The sequence below is a fragment of the Xiphophorus maculatus genome, chromosome 11 (assembly GCF_002775205.1).
Source record: "Xiphophorus maculatus strain JP 163 A chromosome 11, X_maculatus-5.0-male, whole genome shotgun sequence".
NCBI lineage: Eukaryota > Metazoa > Chordata > Actinopteri > Cyprinodontiformes > Poeciliidae > Xiphophorus > Xiphophorus maculatus.
Genome location: NC_036453.1, coordinates 14,216,594 through 14,240,424, shown reverse-complemented (window position 1 = coordinate 14,240,424; position 23,831 = coordinate 14,216,594). Strand labels below are relative to the sequence as shown.

Genomic DNA, 23,831 nt, shown 5'->3' with positions numbered 1-23,831 from the left:
CCAGCATCACAGATTAAAGTTTGTATCACACTGGATCTATGAGCAAATGTGAACGGTGCATGCTCTGCTTTAACCCATTTTTGAACAAACACCCATACATGTTTGCTTGAAGTACAAGCGGATCCATTTGGATCATAGCTTAATGGTGTGCTTGTGATTCCTAGTGCTACATTTAATGTGTTCAAATGTCTTAGTTAACTTTAGCATTCTCAAACTTTACATAATACAGTTGGTATTTCTGACCTACAGCAGATAATAATCAAAATACAATGCCTGGCCACCAGAAACCACCAGTTTCAGCTTCTCTCACGCCGGAAAAAAACTGACTGGTAACCTCTGACCTCTTGACTTTCCTCTTCAGTGGGAACCAGTACAGCCGCCATTCATTAGCAGGTCAAACGGCTGCAGCGGTCACAGATGTTTATCTGACGCAGCTCTGGTTAGCAGTAAAAATGACACACTTGTAGACGTGCTAATTTCTGTCTCTTTTGAACTGAAGGGATGCCAATGCAGCCGCAGCCTCTGCAACTCAAACAAGCTGGATCCAGAGATTTAAAGGTCCTTATTTATCACTGGCCATCAATGTTTCTGCTATTTACTGTTTACACCTGTGTTTATTTATATGTTGAGGAAGACTGGCGTTTAAGTTACCCTTGGTATGTGACATTGTCTTCAGTGCCTTTGATGGACTGGGAACTTGTCCACAGTGTATCATGGCACTTTTCTATTCACCTCTAGTGGGAACAGAAATGAACTGTTTCTTTAGTTTTGTAATAAAATAAAAAGGAAATTCAATTTATATTAGGCATAATGAGATTTCAGTAGGAGTGGTACTACTACTGCAGACTGAATAGAGGCTTTTAGGTAGCTCATTTTTAGAGCTGAAGAGTGCTTTAAGGCACTAAAATGAAAAAGAAAGAAACATTAAAAGTGGGCAAATAGTAAATAATGAGAAACTAAAACTCATAAAATTGTAAATGCATATATATTAATTGAATTCAATTAAAAATACTTTATTGATTCCAATGAGAAATTAAATGCTGTTGCAACTCATATTAATTCAAAATTCTTCAAAGAGTTATTGTAGATGGTGGTGGCTGTGGGCATGAAGGTTTTATTGTAGCAGTCTGTATTACAGCAAATTTGAAGTAGCCTCTGACTGAAGACACTCTGTTTTTCTAATATTCCTGTATGGTCATGGGTGGGTGTTTGTGTTTGTTTTTATTGGACAACATTAGCAGACAGCTTTTAGAAACAGTGAGCGATAGACTGTGCTGCAGTGAACAGCTCTGTGTGGTGCAGAATGACCTGATCTGTACAAATGAACTATGTAATCTGGTGAACAGATCTTGTGAGTGAATGTACTGATCCTAGAGACTCAGCACACTCAAATGAACTATGTGCTACAGGATGAGGTCCCAAAGTCTTACAAATGATTTTAGGGCTGAAACGATTCCTCAAACGATTCGAGTACCTCGATTATTAAAATTGATTGAGGAAAATTTATCTGCCTCGAAGCTTTGTTAATTTATGGTTTACTATTTAGCACACCGTGTTCCGGCCGGGACATTACTTGCGTTGCGCAGAGCTCTGACTTTCGCCTCGGAGTTGTTGACGAAAGCTAAGTGTTAGCGGCATAAAGTCCAATTTTCAAGTTCGGCCCGCGGGGATTTTATTGATTAATGATAATGCCCGGGTTTTCATCGTTTTTGGGGGACCAGTAAGAATCCTTAAAATGACTGGCGCGATGCCTGGTGTACGGCAGCCTTTCTCCTCCGGGAGCTGCTGGTTGAAAGCGAACGGCGGGAAGAGGCTGCGGGATTATTTATACAGGTGAGCTGATAGACTGAACACGGCGGGCGGCTGAGTAGCTGATGGTTACAGTGTAAGTGTAGCTTTACGGACAAACAGCACAATAAATTTCATATTATCTCGGCCTCAACAAACGGGTGGCGGAAATCATCAGGACATGGCTGGTAGATGAGTTTTTGAGTGTGACGAACGAAGGTGCCGTAAATATCCCGTATTGCTCCCCACGTTCTCACGTTCGTCCCCTGGTTTAATTTTCTCCCCTCCTCCCCCATTTTACTTTTGTTCGTTTGCTCGCCCCCTCCCTCCCCCCACTCCAAGCAACATTTCCTGTATTTTCAAACCCAAAGCTTGACAGGTATTGGGCAAGGTCAGAGTTCATCTATTAAACTGACTGAAGATGAATACATAAACTAAAAACTGGAGCATAGACATTTTTTATTAGCGTGTTTGTGAGCCTGCCTCTTTATTATTAAATTGAATATCATTTCAGTTCTTTGTATAACTTTTCTTCAGGTTAACTTAGAGAGTTAACAGGTTGATTTTATTAACCTGTTAACTTCCAGGTTAATTATTGTTACAGGTTAATTTTCTAAACTACGAAAAATATGAAAAATTGGACTGATATTGATATCCGATACTAACTCTCCTGTTATGCCAGATTTACCAATATTTTATTTTATCAATTATTTTTTATTCGATTACTCGATTAATCGTAAGAATAATCAATAGATTACTAAAATATTTGTTTACAACAGCCCTAAATGATTTATAGCCCTTTCTGGACTGTTTGTTTCTCACTGGCTCTTGAATTAATTTAGATCCGGACATGATGAGTTGCTCTTTGAGATGTTTTGGCCTAATTCATGTTGTCAAACAGGGGCAGGTGCAAAATCGACTTTTTTGAGCCTTACATCATGTCATTTGGGGTGTCTAAACGCTCACAATGCCTGAGCGTCACCTTTCCCACTTAACTCCTTCAGACTAGCAGCAGCAGTTAGTAAACACCTGGTGGAACTGAGCATCTGCTCAGTTTGGAGCTACTTCTCAGTGAAACACTGGTAAAATCATTGTTAAAGGCTTAATGGAGAAATGCTGTTATGATGACTTCCTGAAAGCAGAGGAGCTGCTTAAAGAGACAGAGGCCCAATTTCTTTCATATATGCAGCATATTTTTGACAAGTGGAGGTAACAGAGTTACATTTGGACTATAAAATAACTGCGTATGTGTGGAAAACATATAAAACTGTCCCTTTAAGTGATTCTTTAGTCTATTGATCTGTCAGTAATCAGACCTGAAAAATGTGGTTAATCAGTGATCATTTTGATTTTAATGTCTTTATGACCCATTTTTGTGTCACTTTCCTCACTGTTGGAATCTCAGTTGTTCAGCCGTGAGTTGCTGGTGGTTGGATGCAGGTTTTCTGATGTCTCTGTGGAAAACCAGTCTGGTTATTCAGCAGGTTCAAAGGTTTTCAGCGGGAATGAGACAGAGTTTTTCCAAACAGTATTGTTTTTCGGCGTGCGCTTGTGTGTGTCGGGGGGTTGTAGGTAGGACTGGCCTGGGCACATGCAGTAAGTAGCCTTTCCTCCTCATTAACCCAGCAGTGCACCTGTGATCACTCTGATATTCTCTTTGAGAGCATTAGGGTTCCCAGCAGGGGGTTTGCTGATGGGGGGGGGGTTTGGGGTTTTGATCCCGGCGAATTGGGTGTGGCACGCTTGCCCGACAGCTCGCCTCATGTCTGCTTGATGGGATAAAAGAAGAAGGAACGCACTAATAAGCCTTTGTTGCAGGGCAGGCCCAGCTTGAATACAAATACACTCAGAACTTTGCAAACGATTCAAATGAAGTAATAAATAAAGTCATTATAGATGCCTTCAGAGAAATAGACGCGTAAGTGGTAATCACTATTAAAGCTAATTGTACATAACTGTATGCAAAAGCTTCCCAGACTCATCAAGAACCTTGTGAAACAGATAATCCTCTGAATATATTCATTTTGTTGATTGATAATGTGGTTCTGTATGTAAATGAGCAGAATTAATCAGGCCTCCTTTGTTTTCTTTACTCTGTTGCTAGCCGTTTCTCTGCAGCACGACTTCACTGCAGGACGACCTCTAACAATTTAATATCTGAAAGTCTCTGTGAACCGTTGATACTCATGAAGAAGAAGCTGAAACCAGGAGCTGATTTAGCTAGCTTGAGGTTTGTAGCTTTTCCAACAACTTCAGCACAGTGACGACGACCACAGCGGCCAGTATAAGACGGCCTTTGTTGGACCACAGCATCTAGTCGGTTTCTGTCATCAGAGGTCTAATTGGAAAAAGGTTTTCTAGTTACAGTGTTAGGATGACGGCCAGCATCTCATACCTGGACGCTCTTACCTAAATGTCTTCTCTTTCACACTTTTTAATAAAGGTGAAGGAGGAACCACTGCCATTTACACACTCAAAATGTCAGTTTTGTAAACTTTTTCCAAACTGGACTCACATGATGAAAATTAAATTTACTCTCTGAGGGTCGATCAGTCACACAAGGCTGCAGAAAACTTTACCACTAACTATGAATGTTTAGTTTCAAAACTTCCCTGCAGTTCAAAGTTCAGCCTTGACAACAAGGCATCTGTTGTTCCTGTGATCTGTTCCTTTAAACTGTCATCTTTTAAAAGGTTTTTGATGGTTTTAAGTAGCAGTTCAGAAGCTCAGCTCAGGAGAATTGGCTCAGCTGTGTTATAAACAAAAGGAAAAACCACATCAAGCTACAAATGTGACTGAACAGATGACGCACTGTAACCAGGGTCTTAAAAACCGACTTTAATGTTGAAAATGCTGAAGGATTTCTCTGATTTAACTCAAGATTTTTACGTTCCCAGCTATGCACACTTGTAAAAAGACCAGAAACACAGCTTAGTTTAGAAATGTAGACCATGAGTGCTAACATTAGCATTGGCATGTCAGCATTGAGATCCTATTTTAGTCCTGAATAACTTCACTGATAGTCTAACTCCTTTTAGCACAGCTTTAACACAACCACAGTATTTTCCGGTGTCCCACCAGATTGTTTTTGAAGAAATAATTAACCCTCGGTTGACCAAGAGAAGTGGTTTTGTCATCCATTGCTGTTAGTGGATGTTGCTTGTGCATCAGATTTACAGGCGTACCAGAAACACATTCCGTCTGGAACCTTTGTATGTAAAAAAGAAATGCAATTAACTGCACTAAAATGTTTAACACGTTAAAATCTTTGTAATAATTAAACAAAATGAAAAGTCCCAACCAAAACATTATACATAAGCAGAAATACTTATGGATTATTATCAAATCACTTAAAGGGATATGCTGACAGATAAAATTAGCATGACGTTCATTTTTTTACATTTAAACACTAATTTTTACAATAACCAAAAAGGGGATTTGTTGTGCCTCAAGGCAAACCTCTCTGCTTACTTCCTGCTCTCGACTCCAGCACCAGAAAAAGACTCGATTGCCTCTTCAAGTCTTTTTTATTTTTTGGTTTTGTTTTATTAAAAATGCTCCCTGCGCGTAAACAAGATGAACTGCATACGTCTCCTTCTTTTATCTAAGCATACCAATCCATTCAGCGAACAAAAATCCCATTACATGTGCCAGAGCTAATGTTTCATTTTTAAAATGGAAGTTAAATAAAATTATACTGAGTGTTTTCCTCTTAAACCGAAGCATTGCTACCGGTACTCCTGAGCTACTGACCTGAATGTGTTCTTGTTCCCAGGCCAGCTTGAGTTAATGTTGCTGCAACTCAAAGATGATGCATGCAGTTGTTGGAGAACAAATACGTCATTTCATTAATGTTTAAATTTCCAGCACTTCCCCGTAATGCACAGCTCAATCACTCCAATACCAGCTTTCAGGGAACTTTGTTACCGTCAAGCTCCATTTAACTGTTTGGTTTTGTGTTGTTTTTTTAACACTGATAGCTGAAGGAACTCCCCAGTGATGCCGTGTTTAGCCCATTGACCTTTAATTATCCATCCTGTATCTGCAGAGCAACCTGCATGCCAGAGCCCAGCAGCTCTGCAGGGGGCCTTATTGGTGGGTCGTAGACGCAGAGGAACACGCCACACTCACTGTTGAACATCAGATACAAGCATAAATAAAACATTCGTGTTGCTCCTTTAATGAAGTCTCACCCACTGGGTGTAGTGATGAAATATTTACACAGCTATAGAAGAAGTTGCGAAGCAGAGGGAATGATTAGCAATTCTTTCAAAGTCAGAGGTTGCAGCTTTTTTTTTCCAGATTTTAAAATGACGTGAAGCAGCTCAGAAACGTTTCCAAATTTAAAAAAAATAATTACTTGAGTTCAGTATGAAAATACGAAAATATCCCTTAAAATGACATGACTATTTCAATTTCATTGATATCTTAATATAAAAATACTGTTTTATATAACTTAGCAAATCAACAACAATCATATTTACTTAAAATAAAAAACTTAACACCATCATTTATTCATATAAAAATATCAGGCATTATTTATTCTCTTCTGAACTTAATAATAAATGGACTTAAGCAAAAACATAGGACACAGACTCAATAGTCTTTAAATAAAGTTTATTATTGTGCAGAATTTGACCCATTTTGTTCTGCTTTTTATAGAGTAAAACATGCAAAAATAAGCTGGTGATTAGGGGTGGTTGATACAGACCTCAGACTTTATCACACTATTTTGTTGTACCTTTGTAATAACAATAAAGATTATGGTAAAAAAAAACAAAAAACTATTTATTACTTACATTTAGGTAACTGTGTGGCTGTGACAGCACTCACATCGCCACAAACACACATTCTCGGAAAAACATTTCCATTTGAAACCGACGTCTGCAGGTTGATTTACATCACTGTACTGTAAACAATAACTGCATTTAAGTCAATAATCACTTAATATTGATGGAAAAGTATTAGTTCCACTGGACGATTATTTTTCTTATGACACGGTAAAAATGTCTTGGTATAAGTGAAATAATCTGCCAATATTATCAATATTACAGAATTACGTGCTTACAGCAATCTCCTAGATAGTTTTTATTACTTAAAGTGTAGTAAGATATTTGAACAAGAAGCTAGACAAAATACTTTGTAAGATTTTGGTTTTTTGCAGTGTACTACTGCAGCTCTGTTTACAGACTCCATGTCTTGTCCTTCAAAGTATCCCAGCCTTGTTCTCTCTGTGGGCGTCTTGAGCTGAGAGTTTTCACCTCCTCATTGACCTTGGAGGACCGATGAAGGCTCTGACCTGGAGCCCTGACATGCTCGGCTGCACTGAAATAAAAAGAGGACTCGGATACATAAAGAGGTGTCTTTGAGGAGATTTGCAGCACTTCCTTATCGCTCTCTGTGTGTGAAAGAAAAGAGCTCCAGCCCCCTCACTGTCACACACATCAGGAAGAGGCTGCAGGGAGATTTGTGCCAGATGCTGCTTCTGAAAGCACATCAGGTGGACAAGGAGCTCTCATCCCCATAGTGTGTGTTTTCTCTGTGTGGCTGTGTGTATGTGTGGCCTTTGATGTCAGCCAGTAGTCAGAGTCCCCCAGGTGTTCGGCAGCACATCAGGGCTGCATATTGAGAAACACTCCTGCATGTTATCCACTCTTGCATGCCGGCTTTTTACACCCTCCTCTCTCTGAGGGACCCTTAGTGTTGGTGTAAAACTTTCAGATTGGGTCTGCAGGAACTAGAAGTTCTAAAAATGCTGATCCGTTCACATATTTTCTCTTGAAAGCCTTAAAATGCTGATTTTCTCTCAAAATGCCTGCAAAAAAAATTTCACTTTAAAGCAACTTGCAAAAGTATTCATAGCTCTTAAACCTTTAGTCATTTTTTTTTTGCACCGATTGCAGTTTTATGGCCGATCACCGATCTTTGAAAGGCCTGACCTCCCAATTTCGATTTTTAGCCGTATTTTTTTTTATTTTTAATTTTTTTGGTGAGATGTCTATTATTTATCACACATGGGCAGACAGGACCTTTCAGGTGGACCTGTCAGTCAGCCCTGTCTCATGGCAGAGAGAAAAGAGACAATGGCTGATTTTTAGGCCTTTGCAGAGGAACACAAGATCAGTTTCACATTTGTTTCCTAGATTCAAATATTAAAAACTTTTTTGAGGTTCTTATTGATGTAAAATCAATAAAATTCACATTCTACTTACATAAAATACAATTAAAATACATAAAAGTTTCAGATTGTAACATGACAAATGCAAAAAGGTTCAAAGGCAACGAATAAGTGAAAGGCATTTTACAAAATCATGTTTTTCCTTTATTTAAAACCGTTTGTTCTGTGACTTTATAACACGGTCCACGCCTTTTTAATTTCTTCTCCAATCTTCAACAATTACCCTGATCCGTACAGTGAAAATGAGGGATTAAACAGCATTTCCAAGATGACGTTTTTATGTTCTTAGAAGCATCCAGTCTAATTTCATGCCTCATGGAGCTTGTGAGAGATTAGTGTGAGTAAATGAGGCCGTTTTGTTGTGTCAGAGGTGATTTGGACTCTTATCAGAGGCTGAGCTGCAGATCTACTGGAGACCTAAGCTGACAGCCTTAATGGAATGGGAAAATCCAGTAATAGTGACCACTTTAGTTAGCATCTGAGGGTATTGTCTGCCTGTTTGGTGCATAATGAGTAACTGTATGCAAAGGCTGTGCTGGAAGTGCCCCCCTCATTTGGTTCTTTATTGTCAGATTAGTGGTGTGAGGGCATTGTGTGAGTCTGTGTCTTAAATGGAACAACTGAATGGTTATTATCTGCCTTTATTCTGCTTTCTTTGTGAAGACCTTGAAGTGTCAGACTTGATTGTAGAGATGGAAATTGTCCCAGTGTTTGTCTGGGTCAAGATGCAAATGGCTTCTTTCGTGCCAGAAAGTTATGTATTGTAAATAAGGTGCTGAAGTGTCGTGAAGTTCATTAATAAAAATGTTAAAAATTCTCTATTGAAGAACAAATTTACAACACAGTAATCCTGAATTTTTTCCTGTGGAATGTGACTCCAAATTATTTACTGCAAACCTGCCTTTTCACAGATCTTTCAAGCACTTATCTAGTTTGCTTATATTTAAAAAGTTAGCCATAGAACTAAACTAAAAGTTAGCTGTGCTGTTAGCGAATTAGCAGCTGTGTGCTCACCACTGTCTAACATATTCTATATGAAAACAGTTCGGGAAGCTGAAATACTTAGCAGCGGTGCCGCTTGACACACTGTTGGCTGGCATTTGCAAAGCAGCCAATCCAGGAGGGTATTTATTTTTAATGGTGCCAGTGTAAGCACCACCAGGACGGGTGTGGAGCGTAAACCTCTTGTGTGTGGGAAAAAAAAAAACAATCAATTTCACAGCAGTTTGATCAGCTAATAAATAGATTTATAAACAGAAAAACAAAATGTAATTTCAATATGTTTTAGTTGTATAATTTAGTTCTAGTCCCCCATTATTTCATTGTTTGCTGTTTTTATGTATATTTTCTCAATTTCAGTCTTTGCTGTTTTGTTAGTTTTGTGAACTATAATGGTTCCAGGTTCTATCAGAAAATAAAACGGATTCCTGTTCTTTACCCCTGAATGAATTATCTCTGTGCAACGCAGACACAGACAGCAGACGGACACAAATGTATTCCCAGCGCCCCGACGGGCAGCAGTTTTGGTTGTCAGGGTCTGCAGATCATGGGTCATGTGTGTTGGTGCTGCATTAAGTCACAACAGGAACAGATAAGAGCGGCCCCAGGTTGGCTTTGGAAGCCAAATCCGCAGCAGCCCCCCAGTGCTAATCGGATTAGCTGAAAAGTTAGCAGTATGGCCCCAAGGAGACACAACGTTTTTTACACTGACTTCTGCGACATCGTTTCTTCCTCAGCCTCCATAATCTCCTTCTTGTCTCAAAGCCCTTTCAGATCATCTGTATCGCAGTCGACAACAACAAACTGGAGGCGAGGTGAACTGGTTTTAACCTCTGCTGGGTGGGGGTGGAGGTCTTTTCCACCCAGGTGGGGGAACAATGGCGCGCCCGTTTTCTTAAAGAAATGGTTGGGCGAGCACCGCCAGAGGCAGGCGGGACAGAAATGCAAAGAAAAAAAAAAAAATGAGTTGAGAAATTATTGGTGGTGACGAAAAGGAGGAGGAGGAGGAGAGGGAGGAGGAAGAAGAGGGGGTGGTGGAGGCTGAATGGAGGCAGCAGGGTGGCAACTGAACTCCTAAATCGCCTTCATGCATGGTTTGCTTCAGCCAACGCTGGAAACATGTAGGAGCAGCCTGAACTTTAGCTCCGCCGAACTCTTCCTTCTTTACCATTTAAAGCCGTTTGTTAAAAACAAAACGTTCCAGTTCCTGCTCCTGGGTGAAAATACTTTGGACCATAATAACTGGAACTTTATGTGTATTGATGATTTTAATGAAATGAAATGTCTGCTTCTGGTTTTCACAATTGTTGTCTGTATGATGTGTTTATAATGTTTTTATATTTTCATGATGTAACGCGCTTTGAGCTGCTTTGTTGCTGAAATGTGTTTCGCAAATAAATTCGATTGATTGATTGACCTACATTCATATGAGGAAACTGATGTCTTATTAGGGTCACTGGAGATACGGAAGAAAACAGAAGTAAAAACTCTGGATATTTTTAAAATTAATTTCCTAGAAAGAACTTGGAGATTTCTGAGTTTGAGAAGTCGACAATGCGCTAGAACAGCATCACATTTTGAGATTAATTTCAGTTTTTTCTAGAAAACTCCCTATTTTTTTCTGGCAAATGTTCAGCTCAAAAAAAGAATAAAGAGACCCACATCATGATGCTGCCACCACCATGCTTGACAGCTAGTTTGTACTTTTAGGTTTGTAAACTTCACCAGACATGTTTTTATGTCTTTGTGGCTAAACAATCAACCTTTGTCTGCTTGGTTGTTGAATGTTGCACCTTTTGTCTCTTCCACTAAACTTTCCATTGCTCTTCTTGGATGTAGCACTGAGCTGCCAACTTCTTTATCAAGGTGTCAGTGTCTAATGTTGGTCTAATACATTATTAATTACTCTTATGTAGCGTTCTTTTTTTGTGATGAAGTGAATTATGGGGTTTTATTTACTGTAAGCCGTAATCGAAGTAAATGTATAATAAGGAATATAAAAATATATGAGTTTTACTTTAATTGAATCATAGACTCTAACTTTCTGTGACATTTTAACTTATGGAGATGCTCTCCCATATATTTAAGCCTATTTTTTTATCATGTTTATTGGTGAAAATCCACAAGAAGCTCAAAAGTCAGCATTTAATTCCTATGTTTTTAAACAGCCTTTGCAGTTCAAATAAATAAATAAAAGCCCCACATTAATAATAGTAATGTCTGTGAGCACTGAACGTGAGAACAAAGTCCCACTTGCTAATGAGTTGAGGAAATTAAGTTACACTATACTGAACATAACAAAGCACCTCGCAGCAGTGTGAGAACGTGGGAGAAAAAAATCTGGTATTCTTTTAAGATCCCCCAAAAGCAGATTAAAGAGAAAAAAAAATTGCTTTCTTTTGGTGTCATCCTTTTTTATTATTATTTGTCACTGCCTGAATGGACCAATAGAACAGCTGCCAAGTTCAACATGGCTGAAAAAGCTCTTGGCACGCTGAATCAACAGCCCAGCGTCGAACTGGCCAGCCTCCCTTCGACTGCGTTCCCAGAATGACGCCAAGGGAACCGAGTTTTCTGGCCAAGATGTGGTTTTGTGGCTGCAGTCAGTCAGGCAGAAGGAAGATGAAAACGATGCCATGTGGACAAGGAACCTTTTTTCTTCTTTCTTTGTGCCAATGTGTCTCCAGATCGGCTTGGGAGGACAGTGATCTGCCAAACCCACAGCACTGAGAATAAAGCTAAAGGTCAAAATTAGTTAGGAAGAACACAGTCGCTATGAAACGGATGTTTGATTTATTGTAAATGTGAGTTTTCCAGTTAATTTATGTGCATTTAAATGTGTGTTTCAGTGTGGGGCAAAGTGGAGCTGACTATGAATGACAACCTGGAGGTGTACCTCGGTGACCCGGCCGAGATCCCCTGCCATTACAGCTTCACTGGTGTGAACGAAGAGCCCAGCTTCGTCATAATCCAGTGGTTTGTGGTGAGTAAACTGACAGTGTCCGTCTGGAACTGGCTGTTCCAGAAACAGTCACGGTTTCTGCTTCACTTACAGCATAAAGCTTTAGTTCGCTGTAATATTCCATGGAGAATTGCAGGTTGATGCCTGCAGTTTTCAAATTTATCTGATTGATCACAACACAGCAGCAGTGGTGGGCAACAATAATTAAAAAGTTAGTTGCTCTAACACTAAAATACTAATATGAACATTAGTTCCTCTAGGCAGCACCAACACAATATTTAGCGGAAGGTAATGCGAAAGCGTTAGCTTCAATTCAAACTATATCTGCCCTTAAAAGACTACAATCCTTGAACACCACTTAAAATTTTGACATTATGTACATGTTCTACAATTCCCTTAGATATTAATTTTGTGTATAGCTGGTTCTCTACTGTCTGTTTGTCTCACTATTTTGCTTCAAATGAAGATATTAGGGAAACAAAAGAGACGAAATGCTGTGTGATCAGTCTTCACCCTCTTTAAAATAAAAAGGATGAATATAAGCTTCTTACTGCTTTAAGAGTTCTTGTCAGTCGATAGCCAAAACTTTAACACAGTCGTTTCGTTCAACTGAAAGTTTGCAAAACAGCCAAATAAGCTTCTTTAAGTTCACAACGAAGTCTTGAGTTTAAGTTTTAAGTTTACAAATAAACCGTTTCAAATTTATCCAGGAAAATCAATTCAGGGGAAGCTAGGTACGCTGATATTAACAAAGTTAAAGTTAGCAAAAATGCTAAACATAAGGTTAGCTGTGCTATTAGTGCATTAGCAACACTGTTATCAGTGTAGATCGTGACTAGTTTTGATAACCTTGATTGATTGCTATGTTCGTTGACAAATTAGAAAAATATTCAGTGGTTCATTTCCTACATATCCAACCTTAAATTATATGTGACAACTTGTAATACTAGTCCCTTTTAGAAAACACTTCAAGATGAGATTACGCCTTCTTTCTGCCGTCTCTTTGTTTTGTGAACGGAACGCCTCTAGAAAGCCCTTGACTTGCCTAACCTATGATGTTTTAATTCAGTGTTCTCACCTGGTTTCTCTTCAGAGATCTGCAGGAAACGGCTCACGGATGCGGATCTTCTACAGTGACGTCAACCAGCAGATAGTCGACAACAACACAGACTACAGCGGCCGCATCGAAGTGACCTCAGACCAGAGAGGAAACACACTCCTGATCCAAAACGTCCAGCTCTCTGACGAGAAGGAGTTCTTCTGCCAGGTCAACGGGCAGGAGGCTGGCAATGCCGAACGCAAGACTCACCTCAGGGTTTTTGGTAAGACAGCGCGCAAAACGACAAAGTATAATCTAATAGAAGATTTAAACACCTTAAACATCTTCAGTTGCAAATGTAGCTGTTATAACTGACCAAATATCTCGTTTTTCAGCTCCCCCAGAGGCTCCAGAAATTGAAGGCGTCCCTAATGGGATTTCTGTGACCAACACGATGCCGTCTAAGGTCGGTCAACTCAGTCTGAAGGTCAACAAATGCAATAAAATCCTAAAAAAAAAAAAATCTGGATAATTGAAACGGTATAAAAACCCCTCCAGGTGGCATCATGTGAGGTTCGAAATGGATTTCCTAAACCCAACATCACTTGGTACAAGGATAGCGAGCCACTGGTGCCTAAAGTAGGACGTAAGTTTTGACCCCTGTGGCTTTTCCTCCTTATGTTGGTGTATTTATATCAAATTGTACCTGATTGGTGTAAAGGTTTAACCACTGGCTTAAAGTAAAGGTTTGCTAAAAGTTTTAAAATAATAAAAATAATCCATGTATCAGTACTGCTAGCACAATTAGCCTGTTGAAAACAGTGCAGTCCTTAATGGGTAAGTATTGAAAAAAAGTACTTGCCTGGTAATTACTTACATATTTCTAAAGCTTGGTTTAACTTTGCTTGCTAAAGGTTAGTACTTGTAGAATCAAGAAATCCTGTAAATAGAACCTGTCTGACAACATGAAGTAGGCTAAAAACATGTGTCTTGCTAGATATGAAGCTATTGTAGCTTACAGTGCCTTGTGTTGTTCTGCTCCTTATTTTCATTGTCATGGTCATTGTGAGAAAAGTATTGATAAAGGTAAAAATGCTGAAATGTTTGATAACCTTTACAGTGCCTATAAAAAGTATCCAAACAACCCAGACATTTTCTGGTAACAACTTAAAGCTTTTTAGTGTGTGGAAAATGAGTTTTTTCAAAAATCGCCAGATTGTTGAGTCACAATCAAATGGGCACTGCTGTGTTATCTAGCAACCCCAACCAAGCCCAGCACCGTTACCTGGCAACCAAAGCCGAGCTCCAGCACATTTGGTCAGCTGGTTTTACTGCTCTATGTGCTGCACAATGGCTGCTGGAAAAGACAAGTGCTCAGTTGTTGACTTACCATCTGGAAGACGTTTGCTGCATTGTTGTTGTGCTGGAAGCACCACTGCTACTTTTTTAAATATGTATGGTTGTCTAATTGTGTATCTGTTTGCAGCTATTTTCACATGAGTTTAAATGTTGATTTGGGAGTTGAGGCCAGCAGCGGCTTATTTGGATTTAAAGTGACAAGACGCCCTAAAACAACTCATTCTGAAAGGATCTCAAAATAGACAAAACTGACCAGATAAAATCTCATGATCTCAAAATGATTTTGTGCAAATATGTAATGAACATGTTGTGTATAGTGCTAACCTGTTCAAGGAAGCATAGTGGCATCCACAACCACAGGATGCTGACTACTTGAATAATCAGGTTTTCCTGCATTTTCAGCCACAAGTTCACATGAGCTGATTCAAACACTTCATTTTGACATTGTTTCTTGCTGTGTTTTCACTATTCCAGAGGTAAACGTGATCATCCTGGTGACCCGGGAGTTCAGAGGCTTCTACTCTGTGCAGAGCACCCTGGAGTACAGGACACTGAAGGAGGACAAGGACTCCCATTTCTCCTGTGAGGTCAGCTTCTCTGTCCCGGGAGCCATCAGGACGAGGATGTCCCAAAGCATCAACGTCACCGTTCACTGTGAGTTTCATTCTGTTATACTGAGCTGTAGTAGAGCAGCAAGTCACTAATTAAACTCTAACGCCGTCTGTCTCACCTCGATTCTTGACTGTAATTGTCACCATAATTGCCTTGACAACGCTTTAATTAGCTCGGCTCAATGCTTCCCGCCTTTGCAGTTAGATAAACAGTTTCCTTGCTGTTCTGTATTGGTTCCAGTTCTGCTGCTAATTTCAGTATTTTCACATTAAAGCATACTTTTTTTATTTGGCTTGCAGTACGTGTGCTTCTCCTAGGGAGTTTATTGTTTTGCATTCGGCTGTAAAAGATGCTAATGTAATTGAACTTGCACTTTGTGAGTGGAATATTCATAAAAACACCCACGTCGGGAAAGCTAAAGCCAGTAAATCCGCAGTGCTGGGGAAAACTCCTGGAAAATGGAGGAAAACTGGTGCTCAGAGGCTAGACGTTTAAAATCTCTTCATCCCTTTCTGATTTGTCTGTTTGCTCACAATTTGTTAAAATCTGAATATTTAACAAAGCTTCTCCACCAGTCTTAAAAATGAATCTTATTAGTTAAAATTCAAGGGCAGAAAAAACATCTATATTAAAATAATTATGCCATTCGGTGTAAGATAAACAACCATGGCAAACCAGCATCAGTCATTTCATAACTTGGGGTATCTGCAAGAAAATGCATTGCATTCAGCATTGAACCAGTTATACTTTCAGATAATATGTGTTTGTACCCAACATTATCTAATGACTAAGTGAAGAGAAATGTCCAGAACATTTGTTTGTGCTGTCTTGCACAAACAAGGGCGCTCTAAAGGCTGAAGATTCTTGATGAAGATGAAGGGGTTTGCTCATTTTGAGACAGCAGCAGTCATTAAAGGGGACATTTTATGCAGAATTCACATTTTGCACATTTTTGTACTCTGATTTGAGTTTCTACTGATTCTAAAAACAACCCAAGCACTCAACAAGAAATCATCGCATCTGTTTTTGGGCAATAAGTTTAAGTTTTTTGGTGTCTGGAAAACGAGCCGTTTCAAACATCTCCAGAATGTAATGTCAAATCAGCAGGTACCGCCCGTTACATAGCAACGACCATTATCATGTCCTGGAGCTCCAGCATGTTAGCTGAGCTCCAGGACATTTGGTCAGCCGGCATGCTCTGTACAACGGCTCCTGCGAAAGACGAGTGTTTAGTTGTTCCCTTACCATCCAGAAACCACTTGCTGTATTCTTGTTGGTTGTGCAGGTGTCTGCACATCTGCTTTTCAAAGATGTTGTATAAATGTTCATCTGTCTGCAGCCATTCTCTAGAGCAAATCTAAATGTTAACTTGGGGGCATGGCCAGCAGCTTATTTGGATTCAAAGTGATAATGGCCTTAAAACAAGCCTTTCATTCTGAAAGCTGAAAATAGAACAGGCAGAACTGAGCTGACTAAAATCGATTATATATTTTGTGTAGCTTCTATGTGTATCCTAATCTGTTTAGGGATGTGTTGGGTCTATTTTGGTTCCCAACATGCAAGGAATCAACCAGAGGCACAAGTTACTCTTCTGCAGAAGAGGGGAGAGAAGCCAGACACGGAGAACCGCAGTCAAACAACTGTCTGGGACCAACTCCACCGGTTCTCACCTCTCAGCTGCTTTTTATTATCACGTCAAGGAAAAGAGGGTTAGGTTGCTTCACATAGTCACCCAGATAGTTTCGTCAGAGAACTCTGCCACAGGATGTTCTAGGATGCTCTTACAAGGCACAAAGCTGACTCGTCTATGACAGACAGTTTGATAAAACAAGAAGAGTGAGTGAGCATTTCTAATCTCCAAACAAACACTGATAAAACAAGAAGAGTGTGTAGGATTTCTAATCTTCAAGCAAACATCCAAAGAACAGTTAATAATGTGTCATAAAAGAAAAGGGGTCAAAGAAGAAACACAAAAGAATAATAATATGAAAACATATGAACTCATAATTTAAATAAACTTAGATAATTTATCCAACAGGATGTATTATAGGTCACCTGTAAAGCTTTACTAACAGCCTGTGAAAGCTTAGCCCCGCCCCCTGACAAATGTGGAGCACCAGAAGAGGGCAGAGAGAGGAGCTGCAGAGAACATGGCCAAGAGGAGAAGAGGATCCTTCATCTTTCATGGTTTTTACACATATCACACCAAATAACTAATGTCACAGATTTCAATTCTAAGAGTTCCTTCACAACAACATATTTATATATAACACAAAAGGAAAACCCCACCAAATGGCAGGATTCCAAAAATTTACAATAAACTCTTGTTGTTTCTCTCCACGGAAATCTTTAGTAAAAGGCGAAAGATTTATACGATTTGAAGAGAAACAAGAGTGAATGACCTGCTGATGCTGTAGCTGCCCCGTTTCTCCTGTCACCATACACACTTCAGTGACAGTGCTATTCGACTGAACAATGCATTGTGGGCACTGAAGAGCTGGCCTATGTTTTTTCAACCAGTTTAACTTTAGGCCTGTCAAGCTAACGTTGTTATCTTGACAGGCCTAAAGTTAATCAACAGGAGTAAAATATTTGAATTGTTGAGTTTTTATGTTGCTCAATCAAACAGCGCCGTCAGTGAAGTGTGTATGGTGACAGCAGAAACGGGGCGGCTACAGCAGCAGCAGGTCATGATCTCTTGTTTCTCTTCAAATCGTATAAATCTTTCGCCTTTTACTAAAGATTTCCGTGGAGAGAAAAAACTAGAGTAACATAAAATTTTTTGATACCCTGCTGTTCAGTAGGGTGCTCACTCCATGTTTAATATGAAATAAAGTAATAGCAACTTATAATGCAGTTGGATATAAAAGGATGATACACTGTGAGGAGCATAAAACAGTTTATTCTGAAAGCTCAAAGTAGGCAGAAATTTCATCATTTAATGGTGTTTCATATAAAAATGTCATGAACATGTTTTGTATAATAAAATAGATCTAGTCTCAATTGTTCAAGGAAGTGAAATATGTTACCTTTAACATGTAACTAACCTCCCTGTTAAACCATAGCCCCGCCCCCAACAGTATTGAAAAGATATCAATAAACTCCAAGCATGGCAACTAGAGTAGATGATGAAAGGAGCTGTTCCTTCATCTTCCATGGTTTTTACACGTATCACACCAAATAATGACTAATGTTTCAGATTTCACTGTAACTCACGGATTTGCTTTACAACAACATATTTATATATAATACAAAAGGAGAATCCCACCAAAAGGCAGGATTTCAAAAATTACAATAAACTCTTGTTGTTTCTTTCCACGGAAATCTTTAGTAAAAGGCGAAAGATTTATACGCTTTGAAGAGAAACAAGAGTGAATGACCTGCTGATGCTGTAGCTGCCCCGTTTCTCCTGTCACCATACACACTTCACTGACGGCGCTACTTGACTGAGCAATGCATTGTGGGAACAAAAAGCTGGCCACGCCTATGTTTTTTAACCAGTTTATTCCAACATTTGAATTTAATATGAGTTTCAGCATTATGTCCCTGTGGGATCAGTAAAGTATTTTTGAATTTGAATTAATTCTAGATATGAAAATTATGTACGCTTTTTTGTTATGTAGCGACTTTGCCACTATTTTTTTTTAGCAACTTTTCAGGTTCCTCACAAGATTTACAATAAACTAGATTTGTTGTAGACTTTTATGACGACATCGCTCTGCTTTGTCCTGAAAGAGAACTGAGTCCTATGGAGCTGAATTTGGGCCATAAGGTTTGTTCAAAAGAAAAAAGTTTAGAAAATGTTAAAAAAAATGCTCAGAACTAGTTTTAAGATTCAATGGTTTTTTTCAGTCTCAAAACTGTTGGCGCTGTTTAAATAGCATCGATACTCTTTGTGCATGTCATGTGGGAAAAAAATTATTGATAAATTTTCACAGCATATTCAGTCTGTTTAGCATTTCTCAAGCTCTCAAAGTAAAGTTAGAACAAATACTTGATTACATATATATATAAAAGAAAGTCTATAAAATAGTGATGTTACGTGATGTGCCGAGGCTTCGAGGCGTGTGTCGAGTAATGGAGGGGGCGTTTCCGTAAAGCGCGTATCGAGGCTTGCTTCATTTAGGGGAGGAGCCAAAAACGATGACGTCGGAAGCCTCGCTGCCTGGCTGTACCACGTGACTGCTTCGGGACGTGGCTCAGATGTTGGCGCAGGATTTGACAGCTTTAGAAACCCCACAGGCTCCATTCAAAATGTGGGCTGTTGTAGGCGAGTTGCGGTCAGTTGAGAGAGTGGATAGAGTTTTGATAGTTTGGATAGCAGAGTTTGGATAGTGGCTATTTAGTTTGAGACAGTTAGTTTGGTGTTTGGAGAGTTTAGGAGAGAGAGAGAGAAAGAGATAGGAGATTTAGGAGCGCGAGGACAGGATAGGAGTAGGATGGAGCCGGCGAGAAAGAGGAGGATTTCCCCTATGTGGGAACATTTCGATTTGATAAGCCCTAACAAGGTAAGGTGAACTGAACATTTGCAGATGCATTATGTTTGCTTATGAGGAACTGTATTTTTCACTGTTTCTTATTTTCTGTAAAGGTGAGGTGTTTATTGTGCTCCAAGGAGTTGGGGTACAATAATAACACCTCATCCATGTAGTGTCAAAAAAGTGAAATCGTTTGAAACCAAAAACTGTGGAGAAATTGTTGTTTCTTAATAAAAATGCATGAAATCATCCAAGTTACACAAGCATTAGCCTATTCACTACCCCCTCCCTAGTTCACAAGCACTTTCACTGTCCTCTGCCTGATTAAGCCCAGGCCATTTTTCTAGAGTCACAGAAAAACTTTATTACACAACATGCCATATCACATGACACTACTATTTTGGGAATAATTACACACAGAGGATACATTCAAACAATATTTTATTATACACATATGTGTATATATAATTTATGTAGACAAATTATTTCGTCCTACATCTTTTGTGAAGTCATTCCCAAGAGCCATAATAGACAAAAATTCAATGCATCGCACGTATTAAGATACAGCTGGCTGTGATTATACACCTGGCCAGTAGGTGGTTTCGTGTGCACATGAAGCCTCAAGAAATGAACCCTTTCTCGAACCAGTTGGCTCAAGTGGTTCAATGCCTCATGAGGCTTCATCTCACCATCACTACTATAAAAAAAGAAAAGTTAACTCAATCTTAAAGCCATTTTCAACCTAGCAGAGATATTGTAGAAACTATAACATTCAGAATCTTAGTAATAACTTTTTGTTTTCATAAACACAGGAAAAAACCCCCGCCAACTAGAAGGTTATCAAAAAATTGGGTTAAACTCTTGTTGTTTCTCTCCACGGAAATCTTTAGTAAAAGGCGAAAGATTTATACGCTTTGAAGAGAAACAAGAGTGAATGACCTGCTGATGCTGTAGCTGCCCCGTTTCTCCTGTCACCATACCCACTTCACTGACGGCGCTACTTGACTGAGCAACAAAAAAACTCAAAAACTTAAATATCTCACTCTTGTTCATTAAACGGACTGAAAACTTTTCCTCATCTGCTGTTTAGTGTGGTCCTTCTATGTTCAATATTAAAATACTTTGTCAACTAGGAGCAATTTACAGCATACAGTGGGACTTGGAACGTTGTCTTATTTTACGATCTCGGTGCACTGTCTGTGTAAAGGGAAATTACTTCGCAGTTACAGCATAGAGACAAGACACAATAACAAGTACCACTGAGTAGTAATTGTAGACAGAATAAAAAATAAAAATAAAATATAACATGCTGTCAATATAAAAGTGGAAATGACCAAATCTTTGTGCTGAACAAAAACTGAGTGCTATGGACCTAAACTGGGGCCATAAAGTTTGTTCATAAGAACAACATTTGAAACTGAAATTTAAAAAAATCAATTAAAACTTAAAATTAATTTTAAGTGGAAAGTGAAAAAAAAATTTGCCACTGGAAAAACGTTTAGAAACGGGAAAAAAAGACTTTAAACTGGTTAAAAAACATAGGCGTGGCCAGCTTTTTGTTCCCACAATGCATTGCTCAGTCAAGTAGCGCCGTCAGTGAAGTGTGTATGGTGACAGGAGAAATGGGGCAGTTACAGCATCAGCAGGTCATTCACTCTTGTTTCTCTTCAAAGCGTATAAATCTTTCGCCTTTTACTAAAGATTTCCGTGGAGAGAAACAACAAGAGTTTATTGTAATTTTTGAAATCCTGCCTTTTGGTGGGCATTTCCTTTTGTGTTATATATAAATATGTTATTATAAAGCAAATCCATGAGGTGAAGTTTTCAGTCTGTTTAATGAACAAGAGTGAGATATTTAAGTTTTTGAGTTTTTTTGTTGCTCAGTCAAGTAGCACCGTCAGTGAAGTGGGTATGGTGGGTATTACAGTTTTGAGACTGAAAAAAACCATTGAATCTTAAAACTAGTTCTGAGCATTTTTTTTTACATTTTCTAAACTTTTTTCTTTTGAACAAACCTTATGGCCCAAATTCAGCTCCATAGGACTCAGTTCTCTTTCAGGACAAAGCAGAGCGATGTCGTCATAAAAGTCTACAACAAATCTAGTTTATTGTAAATCTTGTGAGGAACCTGAAAAGTTGCTAAAAAAAATAGTGGCAAAGTCGCTACATAACAAAAAAGCGTACATAATTTTCATATCTAGAATTAATTCAAATTCAAAAATACTTTACTGATCCCACAGGGACATAATGCTGAAACTCATATTAAATTCAAATGTTGAAATAAACTGGTTAAAAAACATAGGCGTGGCCAGCTTTTTGTTCCCACAATGCATTGCTCAGTCAAGTAGCGCCGTCAGTGAAGTGGGTATGGTGACAGGAGAAACGGGGCAGCTACAGCATCAGCAGGTCATTCACTCTTGTTTCTCTTCAAAGCGTATAAATCTTTCGCCTTTTACTAAAGATTTCCGTGGAGAGAAACAACAAGAGTTTATCGTAATTTTTGAAATCCTGCCTTTTGGTGGGATTCTCCTTTTGTATTATATATAAATATGTTGTTGTAAAGCAAGTCCGTGAGTTACAGTGAAATCTGAAACATTAGTCATTATTTGGTGTGATATGTGTAAAAACAATGGAAGATGAAGGAACAGCTCCTTTCATCATCTACTCTAGTTGCCATGCTTGGAGTTTATTGATATCTTTTCAATACTGTTGGGGGCGGGGCTATGGTTTAACAGGGAGGTTAGTTACATGTTAAAGGTAACATATTTCACTTCCTTGAACAATTGAGACTAGATCTATTTTATTATACAAAACATGTTCATGACATTTTTATATGAAACACCATTAAATGATGAAATTTCTGCCTACTTTGAGCTTTCAGAATAAACTGTTTTATGCTCCTCACAGTGTATCATCCTTTTATATCCAACTGCATTATAAGTTGCTTTTACTTTATTTCATATTAAACATGGAGTGAGCACCCTACTGAACAGCAGGGTATCAAAAAATTTTATGTTACTCTAGTTTTTTCTCTCCACGGAAATCTTTAGTAAAAGGCGAAAGATTTATACGATTTGAAGAGAAACAAGAGATCATGACCTGCTGCTGCTGTAGCCGCCCCGTTTCTGCTGTCACCATACACACTTCACTGACGGCACTGTTTGATTGAGCAACATAAAAACTCAACAATTCAAATATTTTACTCCTGTTGATTAACTTTAGGCCTGTCAAGATAACAACGTTAGCTGGACGATAAGTTATTGTGATAAATGCTAATATTGTTGTTTTTAGACAGTTTTCAGCTAATGTAATATTAACACCATTACATTCAAGAACACATTCTCACAGATCAATGAGCTTTAAGCTTTAGTGAACATTTAACACTGGACCTGGAAGACATTTTAAATATCCAAAATAAACAAACAAAACAGAAACCATAAATAGAATGAATTATGAAGTCTCGGTAAACAAAATTGCCCTTCAAAAAAAGGGGCAAGTTGAGATCAAAACATCAGACTGGAGACTTTTGCCTTCCAGTTTTTGGTAGAAAGAGAAAATGCAAATGGATTTGATTCAGCTTAATTTGTCTTGCGATTAATTGACAGGCCTTTCTGTCTCTTAACAAACTATCACAACATAGTGACAGTTTTACCAAATATGTAAAAACATATTCTTTATGATTATGGGCTATTGATTACCAGCTACAAAAGTTGATTTCTGGATGTAGTTACTCTTTAAAATTGTCTTGTTGAGTTTTAATTTGGAGAAGTCATTTGTAATATTGATTGTGTTGATCCAGTTGGGTTTTTGTTTCTTATGAACATCTGATAATTTGCATATTTTGCCAGTAAACCCAGTCTGCAGGTTCAGCTGTATCAAATAAAACCTCCTCTGATTATTGTTGGAACAAGTCAAGCCAAGCCAGACTGGATCTGTCAGCATTATGGAAATGAACTTGTGAAGTGACTTTACCAGCATGCCGAATAAGCCTGCCTAATTTAGTTTATTTCTTTGTGTGTGTGTGTGTGTGCGTGTGTGCGTGTGTGTGTGCAGACCCCACCACCATGATGGAGCTGTGGAAGGATTCGCCGCAGGGCTTGGTCAAAGAGGGGGATACCGTAGAGCTGCGTTGCCAGGGTGATGGCAACCCCCCGCCGATCTACATTTTCAGCAAGGAACAAGTAAGAATGGAGCGTCTTTTCTCACCCTGCATCCTCCGAGAGCGAGTGAGTGACACACAAGAGACACGCAGGGAGTGATTTTGAAACGCCGCGCTCTCAGTGCCCCGTGCAGACACCAGCGTGGAGGGTCTGTAGGACTCTGATCCGGCTGAGACCGGAGGCCGTGTTGGCGAGCAGGGCTCGTTCCCACGTCAGACACACATTCATTGTGTCTCTGCAGAACACAACGGCTCAG

At 39.0% G+C, this 23,831-nt stretch overlaps 1 protein-coding gene and 7 non-coding genes across 11 annotated transcripts in view; 4 read left to right on the top strand and 4 right to left on the bottom strand.

The window, feature by feature from the left end:
* Nucleotides 1-23,831, top strand: part of LOC102233691 (cell surface glycoprotein MUC18-like) — a 69,131-nt gene that overhangs the window by 31,918 nt on the left and 13,382 nt on the right. For all 4 annotated transcript variants that reach the window (XM_023342827.1, XM_023342825.1, XM_023342826.1 and 1 more), the window contains exons 2-7: nucleotides 11,815-11,948; nucleotides 13,021-13,249; nucleotides 13,362-13,432; nucleotides 13,525-13,612; nucleotides 14,800-14,979; nucleotides 23,469-23,596. In XM_023342827.1, coding sequence (XP_023198595.1) covers nucleotides 11,815-11,948; nucleotides 13,021-13,249; nucleotides 13,362-13,432; nucleotides 13,525-13,612; nucleotides 14,800-14,979; nucleotides 23,469-23,596 — 830 coding nt within the window. The remainder of the gene's footprint in view (nucleotides 1-11,814; nucleotides 11,949-13,020; nucleotides 13,250-13,361; nucleotides 13,433-13,524; nucleotides 13,613-14,799; nucleotides 14,980-23,468; nucleotides 23,597-23,831) is intronic.
* Nucleotides 17,220-17,334, bottom strand: LOC111610173. The gene has a single exon (XR_002753542.1). It is a non-coding gene; the product is annotated as a U5 spliceosomal RNA (small nuclear RNA).
* LOC111610164 lies at nucleotides 17,631-17,744 on the top strand. Its single transcript, XR_002753534.1, has one exon. It is a non-coding gene; the product is annotated as a U5 spliceosomal RNA (small nuclear RNA).
* On the bottom strand, nucleotides 18,199-18,312 carry LOC111610177. The gene has a single exon (XR_002753546.1). It is a non-coding gene; the product is annotated as a U5 spliceosomal RNA (small nuclear RNA).
* On the bottom strand, nucleotides 20,233-20,349 carry LOC111610178. Its single transcript, XR_002753547.1, has one exon. It is a non-coding gene; the product is annotated as a U5 spliceosomal RNA (small nuclear RNA).
* On the top strand, nucleotides 21,067-21,180 carry LOC111610162. The gene has a single exon (XR_002753532.1). It is a non-coding gene; the product is annotated as a U5 spliceosomal RNA (small nuclear RNA).
* On the top strand, nucleotides 21,827-21,940 carry LOC111610176. The gene has a single exon (XR_002753545.1). It is a non-coding gene; the product is annotated as a U5 spliceosomal RNA (small nuclear RNA).
* Nucleotides 22,395-22,508, bottom strand: LOC111610163. Its single transcript, XR_002753533.1, has one exon. It is a non-coding gene; the product is annotated as a U5 spliceosomal RNA (small nuclear RNA).